At 42.1% G+C, this 17,039-nt stretch overlaps 1 protein-coding gene across 1 annotated transcript in view; it reads left to right on the top strand.

Moving 5' to 3' along the window:
- The window catches only part of mtnr1bb (melatonin receptor 1Bb), a gene marked incomplete at its 3' end in the record, with an annotated part of 33,362 nt that extends 16,737 nt beyond the window's left edge, over positions 1-16,625 (top strand). Inside the window, exons 2-4 of the mRNA XM_083986310.1 lie at positions 13,782-13,900; positions 14,000-14,344; positions 16,203-16,625. Coding sequence (XP_083842436.1) covers positions 13,782-13,900; positions 14,000-14,344; positions 16,203-16,625 — 887 coding nt within the window. The remainder of the gene's footprint in view (positions 1-13,781; positions 13,901-13,999; positions 14,345-16,202) is intronic.
- Positions 16,626-17,039: the final 414 nt, after the last annotated feature.

Genomic DNA, 17,039 nt, shown 5'->3' with positions numbered 1-17,039 from the left:
ATGGACTCTGGCTCACACAGCACAGTTCACAACACCTGACAAAGGACATCATGTGCACCACGTAGCACATTCGGGAACACTGAAGGGTTGCAATAACACCTTTAGAGTTATTTCTTAATGTCAGGTTCATCATTTTACTGGGGAAAGTTTGTTAGATATATGCTAGGACACTTTAACTTGATACCTCATGTGAGAATTAACTAGTTCTGGTGATGAGAATTACCTCAGGTTAATATTTAAATGTATTTGTTTAGTAGTTCATGTACCTTTGTGATAATATTGTGAACATGAAATGAAATGGCACATTTATCAACAGTAGCATTACATTTTCAGTTTGTTCCCCTTAAAATTTCATTGAGGGACACAAGTGTTCCAAGTAAAAAAAAAAAAAAAAGTTCATCTAGAGCCATGATTTCTCTAAATTGTCTCTTTATTATCACAGCATTGTGTTGCAATGCATGTTAATTTAGGTGGCTCTCCTAAATTTCAAGTTCCAGTAATGAACTAGTGCTACTTGTGGAAACTGTTAGGCTTTATCTACGTATATTGCAGCCTGGCTTATCTGGCAAATCACAGATCACAAAATCACAGTGCTGCATACTGCATGGTGAGTATGCTGAGCCATTAGCCTGTCAGTGCTGTCTTGTCCTAAAAACCTATAAGCAACAATTATCCAGTCAGACTGACACCCACTCCATCCAAGAAGACCTTATTGATCATAGCTCTTTATTGATAGCACTGTTAAGAATGCTTGACATTATTACCACTGTATGGAGACACATTCTTTTTGCCAAAGGACAGAGTGGGTTGGCTGATTCCTATATTGCAGGAAAACAAAGGCAGAAAGAGAGAGACGAGGAAAAACAAGGCCGAGTTAAATGGTTCATGCGCCACAGACCCATTCAGTATCATGGAGCGCAGGCATGACAAACAATAACATTTTACCAGACCGTTGGTTTCTGTGCGTGAAATGAACCCACCAGCTGTAAATCTCTCTCTCTCACCCCTTCACCCGACACAACATCACAACATCCAGTGGCGCTGCATCCATATGCTCCACTTCTCCTGCAGCACGAAGCCCGCGATGGGTAAACCATCAGCAGGCACCCGGAAAGCACGCGCCTCAACGCACAACAGCCAGATGTACCGGCACCACTAATTATGCAACGGTCAGACACTGTGTGGAAGACAAACACAACCTCTCCTCATTGTGATGTGAAACCAAGGAGGTTTTCAGACAGGGGAGCAATTTGCCATGTCTTGTGTGACAAAACAGAGATTTTGGTTTTGATAAAGGTGACACAATGCATGACTCAAAATTGGATGATTTCACTTTCAGGCCGTGTCTCTGATGTATCTCCAAGTCTGCGTGCCCTCATGTATATGGTAATGGAGTCACGTTCTCTGGTCTGCACATGACACACAACCATCTGTCTGCCCAGTGCATCACACACTGTAATGGCCACCGCATGTTTTTCCTTTTGATATTGTCTGTTGTTGTTCTTTAGTTGTATTCTACTTTAATTAAACACTTAGCTTGACTAATTATCTAAATTTAGAGACCTGAAAACCTACAGCAGTTTAAAGGGGAAATAGTTGCACTTTGGTCTACAACAGCTGTTCATATATTATTCTCTTGCAGACATCTTACAGTAATGTGGTTTGGATGTAAATTATATTATTGTTTTATACAGGAGCCTTAATAGTAAACCCCACAGCAAGAACAATAAATAATGCTGTCCATAAACATAAAAAATACTCACTTAAGTATTAAATGTATCATACTATGAGGAATACTTTTCAATGTGCCATAATAACTGAGCTCAAGTTTTGTCATAACAAAAAAATAAGTTCCTTCCATTCCCATTTGTCAAGGAGTTGCTGCGTAGTTAAATTTTATTTTGTTCAGATTTGTGTGGAAAGATTTCCCAGAGGCCCGTGGTCTAAAACAAATGAGTGTGGATGCTGAAAAAGTCTCCAGCTCCCATCACGCTTATTATTTAAAAAATATAATCTACTCTCTGTTTAAAGAGGCATCAATTTGAGCGTGTGCAAGCTTTACACTCTAAATGTGCGCGCCCACACACACACACACACACACACACTCAGACACACACACACACACACACACACACTGACACACACACACACACACACACACACACACATGGGTAGGAGTGTGTTTAGCATAAACTGGAAGAGTGTGGCATCAGTTAGACAAACATTAACACAGGCAGCAGCCCAAAGTGATGCTCAAACGGAGCAGAAGATGAACGATAAGTTTGTTGCAGTGTGGTCGTTTCCCTCTGAGCAGGACACAAATGTGACCCTTTGTCCTGTTAAATGAAAACAACTATTGATTGTGCTTTAATATGCAAATTGTATGTATGCAGGGGCAACACAGAGCAGTTATTTGCATAATAAAGTACAAGTAAAACCGTTCGCAAATATTGAACTGTTGTGTAATTAGAATACACACAACACTCAACATGAGGACTGGATTAAAACAAGTGTCTCTTTACTTAATGTATGCAGTTATGTAGTTAAGAGAGTATTATCGAATTTAATAATTCACCATTATCCCTGCTGTTGCTCATATAAATGTGGGAAATGTATCACCACCATTGTTTCTTGTTGTTCGTCTGCACTTTCCTTCACCGGCTTTCTTTCTGTGAACATGATTTAAACTGTTCTTTATCATCACAGAGGTTATTTACTCAGTGGCTACGGTTGGTTTGCGTGTTTGCCTGAAACTATAAGGTTATACAGCACCGCAGTTCCTTAATTGGTTCTCGGCTAATTAGCACAGAGCAGAGCGTTTTTTGCTGTGATCAAATAGACAGGTTTTTTTTTTTTTTGGGGGGGGGGGGGGGGGGGGGGGTGGGGGGGTTATGCCCAGAAACAAAAATAAGATTTAAAAAAATGTATGTAAATATATAAAGCTCTGGCACCAATTGAAGTAAAAAATAATTGTATTATTCTGCTGATGTGCATTGACTTTTTTTTTTTTTTTTAGTGTGTGTTTATGATTAGAGATAATTTATGCCGCTCCCACAGTGGAAGGTGTATACATCTGGTTTCACCGTGTTGCATTGGATATCTCGGAGCCAGATGCTCAGCACTGCACCATGACAATCAGAGGCAGTGCTGACTAAAGGTTAATGTAATTTATGAATGAAGGTTCATCCTGGGTGTTGCACAGTGTTTACACTGTAAACCGCCTGTGACAGCGCCTCTAAGGAGAAGCGACAGAGGCAAAGAGAGAGAGACCTGAGGGAGGCAGCTAAGGGACAGAGCTGCTTTGCGAAGCTGGTTTTCAAAGTGGGAGCCGACCTACAGCTGAATCATATTTACTGAAATATTCAGCACCCAGTTCCTGCACACTTCTCCCTCCAGTGAGTGTGTTTGACTCTGCAGCTCTTGTTTAAGAGTAACTTAACACCGGCTTAAAGACACTCGCTCACATCCCGTGGTTGAAGTGTCGCAGTTATGTAGCAGTGATCGAGGTGATGGAGAACACTTACTGACTGAAGCAGCTCCCCACCCCCGCCCAACACCTCCCACCCCTCACTCATTCATTTAAATGAGACCGGTCTGTCGATGAGGCAGGTATGCCAAACCGGAGCGTACACCCAGCTAGAAACCTGCAGGGTCGTCCAACAGAAAAGTTGAACCGGGCTCAGGTTTTTGCTGGACCGCGCTGTGACATCATCTGCTTTGGAAAGTGCACATGCCAGCTATTTACTGTTTACCTGCTGCAACTCAGAGTTTCACTCCTATCTCATCCTTTTATAAACCTCTGTCCACTGTATCGGCATCTGTAAGACTTTAAACTTCTGGATCTGTTTCTCTAACTGCACTTGGTGGACCACATTATACCGTTTCACCAGCACCTGAAACAACACTCCTCCATCAAAAGCAGTCTCTCTGCAGTGTTTTTAGCCAGAGGTAGAAGTGAGTGCTGCTAAATCTCTTCGACAGGAGGTTGGTTGGAAGGAAAAAGACTTTCACACCACCACTGTGCTCTGCATCCTGTTTCTACCAACAGTTAATGTTGGCTGTCCTTCGTCATAACTGTTCTCATTTTCTAGCCTCAACAAAAGTTTCTATTCAATCCAATTTGATTTGTTTAGCGCCAAGTCATAACACACATTCTCTTGAGGCACTTTACAGGGTAAGGTCAAGACCTTACACAATACAGCCCACACTTCCTACAATGAGCAAACACTTGGCAACAGTAGGGAGGAAACTCCCTTTTATTTTACCATGTGAGTTACATAAACACAACAAAGAATGTTACCATAAGAGCAGCAGATAAGAAAATGTGTTGGTTCAAATGCTAGATAAGACAGACTATGACATAAATCCCTGAAGTTCAGTAATGCAAATATCATAGTAACAAAGCAGTCAGATTGAAACAAGAATAGCAGAAATAATAATAAACACAACTAAAGCCTGCATGTTTAATCAAATGCAGCCTTTGTGGTGTTTAAAAATGGAGCACGTCTGTTTTTGTAATTCAATTTCTAACATCTCAACGATAATCTGCAGCTTTAACCTGTTATTTTTCTAATCCCGTCCGCGTACTCGTTTTAGCTGGAATGATTCAAGCTCTAACTTCCAGGTAAATGAAGACGGGTCAAATCCTGTCACATCTCCGGGTGGATGAATTGACGCATGTTTCTAATTAAAATGTAACCTCAGGGATGTTTACACCAATTAACGCAATCAGGACCAAGAGAAATGAACTTATTAGTATTTTACTAATTAAATATTTCGCTATGAGGCAAATATTTGGACTCTTCAAACTGATCAACACTACAAACAAGGCACAGGTCGACAGTGACGCCACTGTCAGGTTACCTGTGGCTGTCATCTCAGGTTGCCACATCATCCACTTTGCCTGCAGCAGCTTAAATGGTTTTTACTCTTTGTTAAAGAACTATCAGACACTTACAAATAGATTTGGATGTACCGGAGGCTATGATTGTCCTTGCTTCTGCATAAAATGGAAGCCCATGAGAGAGTAAAGTTGAACTTACTGTACAGTATTTGCCCAAGGTGATAAATGCTATTCCGTTACAGCATGCTTATTGTCAAGTCTGTAAGAAGAGACTCAAACTTTGCAGCCGCTTCACTTCTTCCCTGAATTCTTGTTATAATATGGTTGTCAAGAGAGCGATGAAGTGCACTTTAAAAATCTTTTAAAAGTCGTTCTTTTTCTTCGCATAGCAGCGTTTCAGCCGTGCAGCATGACCTGACCATTCACCTTTCTGTCTGTGTCTCTTCAGTATCTTTCCTTCTCAGGGAAATGCATTCAACCTCTGAAAACAAAATTGAAAAAAAAAGTAAAAAAAAAAAAAAAGCTGCTTATGTGAAAGACGGATCATTAGGGAGCGAGGAGGGAGGGTGATTAGGTCATATCGTTCAAATCTAATACCGGTTGGATGGAGAAATGTGAGGAAGAGCTCAGTGAACAGACAATAAAGGAACAGACAGTGGAGGAAGTGGGAGAAAGGTTTACATTTCTTTCTCCTGTGAGGTTACCTGGGCCAAACCAAGACTGATATGTATGACCGGGCAGTCTGCGGGGCAGTGGAGTGAAGAAGCTGCTGGCATAGACAAGCTCCAGCATAGACAGACATTTCTCTGTGCTGAGGAAAGGGCTCTGATGTATACTGGTGATGACAAGACTTTTTATTGCCTTGCCTAAAAAGCGATGCGGAAACGTCTTACTATTTCATCTCGTGTTTGGATTGTTCTCCTCTCTCTTCTTCTGTGGCTGAAAATCCCATCCTCCGCTGACCTTCTGAATCCGCTTTTTTTCTTACGTTTCCTAATTCTCCAATTCCTGTTGACAGCTTTGTTCATTCATCACTGCAGATGGAGCCAGACATTGCTCGCTCTCACTCTCTCTCTCTTTTCTGGTCTTTTCTCTCTATTAAACAGATTGAAGGAATGACCAGAGGTGACAGCCTCTTTATGAAATAACAGGCTGCTAATTGTCCCTGATCATGTCTCGTGGGAATCATATTATTTACCCGTGCTAAATGAGATTTGCTGCTCACTTTTAATGTCGCCTTTCCACATGAAAATGCAGCTTGTATCATCCCTGACCACTTTCCCTCCACTTAACTCCCTTCTGGAGTCAGTTCCCATTCCTGTCATTATTCCCTAACCATCTTTTTTGTCCTTTTTTGGCCACTGTTCCTTCACTGAAAACAAATTTAAATGCAAACAAGGCAAATCTGCCTAGCATTTCCTCCCACAAGAGAGACGTTTAAAAAAAGAAAATGAGACGAAAATCATTGCAATCTCTCCCCCTGCGGCATTGCTTACAGACATGCACAAAATTGTATTTTTGGGGTTTGTAGATTGTTTATTACAGTGATCCTTTGTGCACTCCTTTGACAAAGAAGATTACTTTTCAGTCAACATTTCCACGCATAATTATGTGCATGTGACTAACCTTGTGAAGAGCTATCCACGCTTCAGTCTTAGGAGCTACCAATCTACCAATTAGGCACAGAAAAAAATGTTTACTATTCATGTTTGTGTGTTTCCTCTTTGATTGGTGCAGCCCAAAATGTTGCACTTGAGAATTTAACTCAACACTATGCACATGCTTTCATCTGGAAATGATCAAAATTCAAGGTCTCTGAACAGTTGGTTGTTCAAATTGTGCCCCGTTCCCAGGGGCTTGTGGGTAAATGAAGCCGGTGGTAGGGAAATCTAACTATGGTTTACATTTGCTTTAAATCCTGAAACAAGATTAGCACATTGTTAAGCTCTGACTCTCATCTATGATTAATTACAAAATGTGATCATCATCATCATAATCTGTGGCTCAGTGAGCAGATGGCTCAAAAACTCTTACAGGTGTGTCAGCGCCACATCTGTGCGGGCCCCACATGTAAAACACTTGTTTGCTGTCTTGTCAACTGCGTGCTGCTTCCTATCAGGCTGATGGCAAGGAAAATGAAGCGGCTGGTTGCAGCGCTACATCACACACACACACACATATCCAGATTTCCTGGGTTCATGCCAAAGCCACGCACGTGCGGCAACGGCTGCTTATCCACTCCTCGTGTATTAGCGGCATTGCATGGACAGACGAGTCATGAACGGCGGCAGTATCTATCACACGAAGGCTTTCCCTTTTCATTTTCGGTGATTATTACAGCACCATCTGCTTCGCTCTTTTGCAGCAATACTGATACAAGCCCATTAGATGTGCGTTTTGAGTAAAAAAAGCTGTTGAACAACTCACTCCTTTATCTCTTCCTCGCCTATTTAACAGTCAGTTACACAGTCACATCTCATAATATGCACTCAACAAATTTAACATTGTGTATAAAAACTACTTTCCTGCTCATTACATCCCAAACAAAATTGACAACTCTCACAGTCATGAATAAACCTAATTACATTTCAATTTATTTCTGCAGTAAATAATGCTAACAACCAAACAATCACTAAATTTGGAAAAGAATAAAAGAGTTGAGATCTGGTTTAGTGCACAATTAACACCTCGTACCAGCTGTACAGTGAAACAGTTATTCTCTATAAATTCAAGTGATGTGATGCCTTGGCAGTGCAGAGTAACAGTGGGTCATTTATTAGGTCAGATGGTTCACAGTTTAAACACTGCTCTGCCTTACCTCAAAAGAAATCATGACTGGGTGATAATTTTGTGAATAATTCAAAACTCTAGTACACGCAGCTGAACCATCACAGTTCCAAATACACCACGCTCTGTGCTGAAGGTGACCGAGTTCAACGTTTAAGCTGAAAATGAAAATCCTGTATCAGGAAAACCTTTGTTCGCTGTCATTCCTGATGCTGTGAGGACGTTTTTTTTTTTTTTTTACAAGGAAATATTTCAAGGTTTTGACTCAGGAGGATGGGTGAATAACTTCTGAATGAATTACAAGTCAGTTTAAAAGAAGTTGTCGGCAATATTTTGAGAAAACATTTTTTTTCTCATCCTGTGTTGATTCGTTCTCGAAGATTCACACACTCAGATTTAAAGTTTTACTGTCTGATTTAAACTAAATGATCATACTCATAATGATCTGATTTTGCTGGCAGGCTGCTCTTTGCACAGATTAATCCAAATAGTCTTGATTACCAAGCGCAGTTGTTCGAAAGAAAAACCCATACATAATTTTTAATGTTAAGTTAATGATCTAAAACTTTAGCAGTAATTCTTCTATTATTGATGTAGTTGCTCAAATTCCTCTTGCTCCTCCACAGCACATGATGGCATATTTGTCAAGAGGATGACTTCAAGAAATTATATGTATATATGTATATATGTTTTTTTTTTTGTTAACTATGTTTTTTCTTGTTGGGAATGTGTTGAATGTGGATGGTGGACACATTTTCATTGTACAGACTGCTGTAGTCTGATGTTTTTGTTTCTTGCCCTCTGTTTATTGTACAGTACACCTCCGTGTGCACTCTATGTCTTCTAGCATATTTCTTTCTAATTTATGTGTTGAAGTGGGTCATGCATGCCCACACTCACACTCACACACACACACACACAAAACAGCTGGTAATGAACATCGATCTATCTTCACCAAAAAATAATTTCTCTTTATAATGTAAGAGGAGCTGGATAATGAAAAGAAGACCCATATAAAGATACAGGGTATCATCCTTCTTTTCAATGTACAGTAGGGCCTACATTCTTTCTTTCTCTCTGCACACATCCAATTTATATTCAAATATATATAATATATTATATTATATATAATATTGTCATAATTCCGCAATTGTCCACATTGAGACATTTTTCAACATATTTGTTGGTTGTGGCTGAACGCTGGCATGACTTCCCAAATGATGTTCTCCCTTGTGATGTCACAATCTTTTTTCAGTATTATCCATTGTAAAACAAGAAGGCAGGCACAGATATCAGGTGTAATTTACACTGATCTGATCTGAGTTTCTGTCATTTGTTCATTTAAACATTGAAACATCTCAATCACTGATATCTCATACAGATATGGAAAAGTGCTTTTAGAATACATTTTGTTTACATATCTGAAGCAGGCAGGTGTTGTGTATGCTTCTTTTTTAGTTATTGTTTTTGTATAGTGCTTTTCTGTTGGACTATTTATTGTTCCTGTTAATTTCAACCTTGAATATCTCATCAACTAAGGATGGGCTGTTATGGTTTATGACATCCTTCACTTCTCCTCTCACACCAGCATGAGATCCAGATTGTGCTTTTAGCGAAATGACTCAACAGCTATTGGACTAATTTAGTGGTGTCATCAGGTTCAGTGCAGTGTCTTAGTGTCCACATACCTGCAAAACAATATGTTATGAATATAACTTCTGTATTACGCCCCCGCGTGGCCTGACTGCAAATACTGTACCTCTATTCACACTCTTACGGCAGATGATCTGTGGTAACATATGTGAGGCCCTGCCTGCACGTACGTGCACCGCCTAAGTCTTCCTTCAGTTCAATAGCCGCTCTTCACCGAGCCCAGCTGCACAGCGGGGCAACATAGTGTTGTACCTTGTTCCTCTCCTTCAGGGAACAGAAGTTATATTAATAAAATTTCATTCCCTTTCAGTCAATTCACTCAGTACAACACATATAGTCTGGGACATGTATACACGCCCCGCAGAGCAGCCACCAAAAACCAGAGTCAAACCTCCAATACTCTATTGCATCGTAGACCCAGCAGAAAGGACAGAGTGAGCCACTTAAGGGGTTATCAGGTCCAAACGATAAAACCAAACAAAAGTGTGCGGTGATGACCAACTGGCTGCAGCGCAGATATCACTCACAGAAACCCCTTTAAGCAAGGACCATGAGGCCGCCATGTCCCTGGTTGAATGTGCCCTTACACCTTGGGGCAGAAGACCCCTGCTGCTGTATACTTGGGAGATAGCCTCCACAATCCAGTGGGAAAGCCGCTGTTTAGTCAGCGCCTTGCCATTTTCCAGATTAGCAGAACAGACAAACAACTGGTCACATAAACGCACACAGGGTGCAGTCTATGTAAGTGCATAGTGCACGGCTGCACGCACAAGGCACAAGGAATGTAACCTCCTCTGCTCCTCAGATGCAAACGGAGGGGGGCAGTAGCTCAAGAGCTCAAAAGTCATAGAGCTATAGCTGCAGGGATAATCTTAGGCAAATACGCCGCATTCGGTGACGGAGCAACGCGGAGAACCTGCAGTGCTTGGGTGGGAGCTTAGTGGGACAGCCAACACTGTGGTTCTGGGCAGGGGCCAGAGAGGCTGCCAGGGACACCTCCATAGGCGGAGGGTTGACCAAACCAGCCTTTTCAGCTCCATCCAGGTCTAAGAACTGTAAAGTCGGGCACCGTGGCGGCGCGGGTATAGTCAGTGGTTTGTTCCATGTTGAGGTGAGTGGCGTGACAAAAACAGGGATCATGGGCAGTCAGTCAGGCCACGCGGGGGCGTGATAGGCTATCCCATACCATATGTGTTGTACCGAGTGAATCAACTGAAAGGGAACTACAGTATAGTGTTATTCCTGCCTGCTAACTGGTAGGCCTAATTATCAACATGCTTACACACCAAACTAACATAGTGAACCAAATGCTAATGTTAGCATTTAGCTGTACAGCCTTACACAGGTGCTTTGGCTGTAGATTCTTCAGTAAGTTCTTTACAGCGACATACAATATTTTTCATGATCATTATTTTCAGTGTCAAAGTAGTCTGGCCTGACGGAAGTGCGTTGCTGCGATTAGCCTCTGATTGGTCGGAACGAGCCAACCGGCGGAAGTCCCGCCTCCGTGTTGCAGCTTTCACAGTCCGCCTGGTAAAGGGAAACATCAACAAACTACAACAGGAGCCGAACCATGGATCTATTATACATCCGTGTCATGAACTGAACAGAAGAAGACATATCCGCCAGTGGTTGCCAACCGCCGTTAAACCAAACAGAAGAATAAATATCCGTCAACGGTTGCCGACCGTCATTACACCGCAGACCCAAATCCAGTTTCCACCCGGCAATATTTTGCGAGCGCACCGTTGCTATGGCGCCGACCACAACGATTTTGACTGGTTGAAAAAATTCCAAACGGCCGGAGCGTTTTTTTCTTTGATCGCGAAATCATAGGCGGACCAGCCAGACCCTTCTTCTCTGGAGGAGGGTCTGGCGAGCGAGACTAGTGTTAAAGAGACATGTTCAGTTTCTGTACAGTATGTGGTTTTCTACGGTGGTCGTGTGTGATGGGTTGCTTTATTTCGGCCCAAGGCTCATTTGGACAGAGGTCCTAATGTCACACTTCTGTGACACTTCACTGGTGCATTTTTATTTTGCCGTACTTGTAATCACACTTTACTTGATTCTTAGGCTGCCCGGCCCCTAATAACTAAGTCATGTAATGGCAGAAATGTATTTTTCTATTTTCTTTTTTTGGCAGAATACTTCATCAGTGGAAGTGGGCCTGACTTAGTTAAGACTAGTCAAATCCCCTCTATTCCTCTTTTTACATAAGCAGAGCGCTCAGAGCTGTAGCACTCTGACACTTTAATGATGGAGGAGAGGAGTCTAAAGTGATTTCCCCACAATAAGAGGTGACTAATGTCCTTGTACAGGAGGTGCTGAATTGCTGTCTCCACTTTGTGCATCATGGTGCATAGTGACAGTTCTAGGTTGACAGCCTCACACCAAACATATACTGTAGTTACAGAAAGAAATGTGTAGAAACTGTTCACGCTTGCTGAAGCTATAAATAAAGCTCCGGTGCGTTTTGCACAATGCACTTTTGACACGGTTTGTGCAGATTGATTACGCAAGACCCGGCAAGTAGAAGGAGACGCACATCAGGGAGGCCACCCCTCCTTTACACTACCCACCACCAAGGTCTGGGGTCCCTGCAATACTTCAGTTCCTCCCTGTCAAATACAGGAGTGATCAGTGTCTGCAAAGGACCTCTGCAGGCATCTGTAGGCGAAACACTGGGTGGGATATGAGTCCTATAAAGTGCAAGACCTGTCAGTGGCTTATTGTTTCTGAAAGCTTCCTTCACAGTTTCTAGTGTGTTGTTTTTGACAAACAAGCCAGAAACGTGGCAGCTACTTGTGCAGCAAATGATTATTTACAGCTGGATAATGTGGACTACAGACCGTACAAACTGTTTTGGTTCAGTTGTAAATCAGTTAGATGAAAAAGGACCTATGTGCCTGGGTGTCACAGAAGCTCAAGAGCTATGTCCATACGGTTGTCCCTCTACTCTGTCAAAGCACAGCGAGTGGCATCCCTGATAAAACTTTGTCTGGGGCGAGGCAATCAGCAGTGGGCCAGAGGCTTGAAACCTTTGGTATGTAATTTCAGCCCACTTGGCCAACAATCACACCAAGCTTGACAAGCTGAGATAGGCTCCTAGTGCCCTGAGAATTACTGGTGTGGGGACAGTGGTCTGTGCAAAACAATGCATTTTTAGATTATTTAACTCACATTGGGCTAGAGTCTGTAAAATAATCATTTAAAGGGGACATATTATGGAAAGATTACTTTCTTAAGGCTCTATAACATATATTTAGGTGTTTGGCTTGCCTTCCGGCCGCCAAAATGAGAGAACTGACAAAAAAATCTGTAATTTGCAGGCTCCCTATTGAAATCCATGTGGTTTTATGAGCTGTTCCCTCTGTTGACATACAATAATGTAATAAGTTTTCGAATTAGCATAATACCACCCCTACCTGTGAGCACTGATAACGGTCACAACCAGCCATTCTGAACAGGGCTGTTTTGAGCGGATGACAAGAGTGCTGTGATATTTGTTACTTGGGGTATTTTGACCAAAGCATGTCACAGACATGTCTTTAAGACACCCGGGAACTATTTTAATTTGTGGAAAAGGGGCATAATGTCTCCTTTAAAGGTCCCATATTTTACACTTTTCTAGTTTTTATTACTACTTTTGATATCCTCAAGATGAAATAGTGGTTTTAGCACCAAAAAGCATCTAAATGTGTTTTTATATCGCTCTGCGGCTTCTCATTTGCCTTCTGGTAATAACAGGCCACTGAGCCAATCAGAAGAGAGGAGGTTCTGAGCCTCTCTTTGTGTGTGGCAGAGAGCAGTGACTGCTTTGTTGTGACATCACAAAGTAACAGAAGTTCTGATGGCTCGTATTAAAGCTCAGTTTCTGAATAAAGGCTGTGTGCATTTCTCTGTGTACTGAGCACTTTCAGCCTTTCCTAGCATTAATATAGAAGTTAGACATAATGATAAAAAAGGATATGGAAATCTAGCTCAGTAGTACATTGGACCTTTAATATAGAAACGTGTAACAATTTGAATTGAAGCATTTTGTAAAATGCATGTGTGTTAGCCACAAGGATATACAGTACCTTTGCACCTTAGGGCAAACCATCATTGTAACATAATGTCAACCTTAAAGAGAGAAATGTGAAGTGTAATATGAATGTAGTAATTTTATATGCAAACCATGTCAGTGCTTTAAATGTAAAGTGGATAAATGCTACTCCTGCCTCCTGCTGCAATGAGCCACCAGGGTTGAATGTGCTTATCCTGACGGGCTGAGCGCACGTTGGCAAATTCATTGTGCTGAGAGGGGAAGTTGAGAGGGTGAAACCACCACAGCCACATTAGAGGGCGAATCCAGTGTTAATAGAACTGTATAATTATGGTGTCTGCGGGATAATGAAACATGTGACTCAAGTCACAATCAGGAAGTTAATGTAACTGTGAAATATATTTTAGAGCACTGACACTGTCTCTCTCTCTGTGTCCTCCTCTTCCTCTGCAGGTAATGTGTTTGTGGTGAGTTTGGCATTTGCTGACCTTGTGGTAGCCTTCTACCCCTACCCCCTGGTTCTTTATGCTCTCTTCCATGACGGATGGGCGCTGGGAAACACACAATGCATGGTAAGACCGGCTCACGAAGACAGTGTTTCAGTTGTCTACCTCTACAACACTCCCACTGCAGTCCGACATAAACACCCCTCTCTCTTTATTCCCGTGCAGGTCAGCGGTTTCCTCATGGGGCTGAGTGTCATTGGCTCCATTTTCAACATCACTGGCATTGCAGTGAACAGATACTGCTATATCTGTCACTCATTCTCCTACAGTCGGCTGTACAGCTATCGCAACACTCTTCTGTTTGTTGCCTTAATCTGGCTACTCACAGTGGTGGCCATTGTCCCCAATTTCTTTGTCGGTTCCCTGCGCTACGACCCCCGGGTCTACTCCTGCACCTTCGCCCAGAACGTCAGCAGTTCCTACACGGTGGCCGTAGTGGTGGTCCACTTCCTGGTCCCCATCGCAGTGGTTACCTTCTGTTATCTCCGCATCTGGGTGCTTGTGATTCAGGTCAGTCTCTTGCTTTTCCTCTTGCTGGTTATTTATCTCTCCACAGGCGCACAGGGGTTAATGGTGGGACTCTTTTTAAATACAATAACAACACCAAGCACAACCTGAACACTTTCCATCAGTTTTGAATAATTCAAGAACCCTATGGGCCAAATAATAACAAGGGTCATCATCCTGACAGGGTTCATCCAGATTGGACCTGCAATGTAGGAAATATGGGCCATCTGAGTTTTGAGACTCTGACCTTTAATAATTGACCCTTTGTTGGAAAAGTCAAGAGTCGTTTTTTTTAAAAGCTAGAATAGAATGACAAAATACATCAACATAGTGTTTGTGTTTGGGGAATGTCGAGGGCTGGAGAGAAATTAATTTTAATACAGTGAATCCAATCAGTCTAACACCAGGAGCTGCGACGTCTCAGTTCAATGGATCTCGACTTCAAATGAACACATGGAACAACGACTGAGTCTAAATGAAGAGTGAATGTCTGATTATCTCCAAGATGCAAAGTGCATCAAAAGAATAGTGCTAATCAATAGCTGGGAGGAGACTATTGTACTCATTTTAGTCAGTGAATTTAGTAATATGAATTAAATTTGATTTAAAAAATATTATTTTGTGTCTGTGACAACCCAGTCGTGAGCAGCAAAGACTCACCCACCACTGATTTTTCCAGTTAGAAATCCTGCAGTTGTTGAAATCCGGGGACTTCCTCACGACACATTCAGGGGTTTCCTTGGATGACGTGTGGCTCCACCGGTTCCCTCAGCTGTTCAGAGCCTGGCGGTCTGCCGACAGACTTCCCTCTGTTGGCACCACTGCTGATCTCTCTGTAGGCGTACAGGGGCACATCGTGTTTTCTCCCTGTTCTTTTGCGGTTTGATGCAACATAAACTCTAATTACAAAACTAAACTTTTTCTAGATAACTGCAGAGTACAAACATGATGACCTGAAAAATATTCAAAATGAAACAGTGATGATGATTAAAGTTAAATTACTGAGATTATTCTGAGGCACTCCAGCTTTTCTGATTCAGTTGTTAACTTGTCTTGTAACAAAACAGAGTGTGCATGTGTGTGTGTAGACAAGGAAAACTTAATATGGAAACATGAGGCAGAAAACAGAACAAAAACGAGAGAGGAGCAACACACATGGGAAAATAAGTGCAAATGGCAAAAAGCCAGAAGATAGCGGTTTAACCAGTGGGTCAGTTTGTTGTATCCCTGAGGGACCAAAAGCAAGGCCAGTACTTATTTTCTTGTTTCTATTTCAGCTAAGTGTTTCAGAAACACGTTCAATTTTCTGCTTAATGTGAGTTTACACACAAACATCACATCCGCCTTCCTCGGTGACCCATTAAAATGTGAACTAAATTAAACAAGATATAAACCTGATGGCGCCATCAACACAAGGCCTTCGACATCTATGAGTGATTGATCAGTGTGTCGAACAGCATAATAAATGGTTCTTAATACTAATAATAAATTAATAGGGATTACAAAGGCAGTCGTTTGATGAAGACATCATTAATGACTGTTTTGTATGCAGGATACATTTCAGACTTCTGCCTTTCTAATAATTCACATAGAAAACTGTTGTTGAGTAATAGCACAGCGGGTTCACTGAATAGGTCATATTAATTCAGATACTGTTTGAAAAGAAGACATCTCCTGTTAGAGGGCTTCAGGAATGTGTCTTGTGCATCATGAATGTTGAATTAAGAGGGAAAGTGAGCAGATAGATGGAGCAGATCCCTGGAGTGGTTGTACGTGTGTGAAACAGTGAGGCAGAGAGGTAGCAGCCTTCTGGTATCGCTCACAGTCTAATTGCCATCTTGTGTGTTTTCATCATGTCCAGGTGCGGCGTAAAGTGAAGACTGAGGAGAGCCCACGCCTCAAACCAAGTGACTTGCGAAATTTCATCACCATGTTTGTGGTCTTTGTGCTGTTCGCCATCTGCTGGGCCCCGCTCAACCTGATCGGCTTGGCGGTGGCCATCGATCCGCTGCGCGTGGCTCCCCGCATCCCGGAGTGGCTTTTTGTGGTCAGCTACTTCATGGCCTACTTCAATAGCTGTCTTAACGCCATCATCTATGGCTTACTCAACAGGAATTTCAGGAACGAGTACAAACGCATTGTCACCTCTGTCTGGGTGACTCGGCTCTTTGTGACAGAGACTTCGCGAGCCGCCACGGACGGCAGGAGCATGAAGAGCAAGCAGTCACCGCCGCCGCCACACAACAACAACGAGTCGGTCAGAGATCGTGCAAACCAAGAATGAGAAGTGGATCCTAGAGTTTGTTCAATGGTAAATCCTGTTTTTATGTGACATCCAGATGGTTGTGCAGCTAAAGAGAGTCAAATAACACATGAAACTGGAACACATGGCCTGGTTTTCTGTAGGCTGGTGCTGGCCGTCACGGTGCAGGTGATGTTAACATCTGTTTTTGGTGAATTATGTTAATAAGCTGAGTTATCGGGAGTTGAAAGTTGGGAGGATTAAGTCAAAAACTGTAAAGTGCTAATAAGGATGATTTCTCTTTAGCATCAACAGAGCTGCAATGAAGAGCTGTTGCTGATCCTGTTAGAACGAAGTCATGTTTTGCAGTTTCATGTCACTCTTACTCTAAGAACAATCTGAATGGTACATTAATATTACATGAATATGTAATATCCTTTAATGTCTGCTGCTGTA

The sequence above is a fragment of the Trachurus trachurus genome (assembly GCF_905171665.1).
Source record: "Trachurus trachurus genome assembly, chromosome: 14".
In the NCBI taxonomy this organism is placed as follows: domain Eukaryota; kingdom Metazoa; phylum Chordata; class Actinopteri; order Carangiformes; family Carangidae; genus Trachurus; species Trachurus trachurus.
The sequence above is the reverse complement of the archived record's forward strand: the minus strand, read 5'-3'. Positions and strand labels throughout refer to the sequence as shown.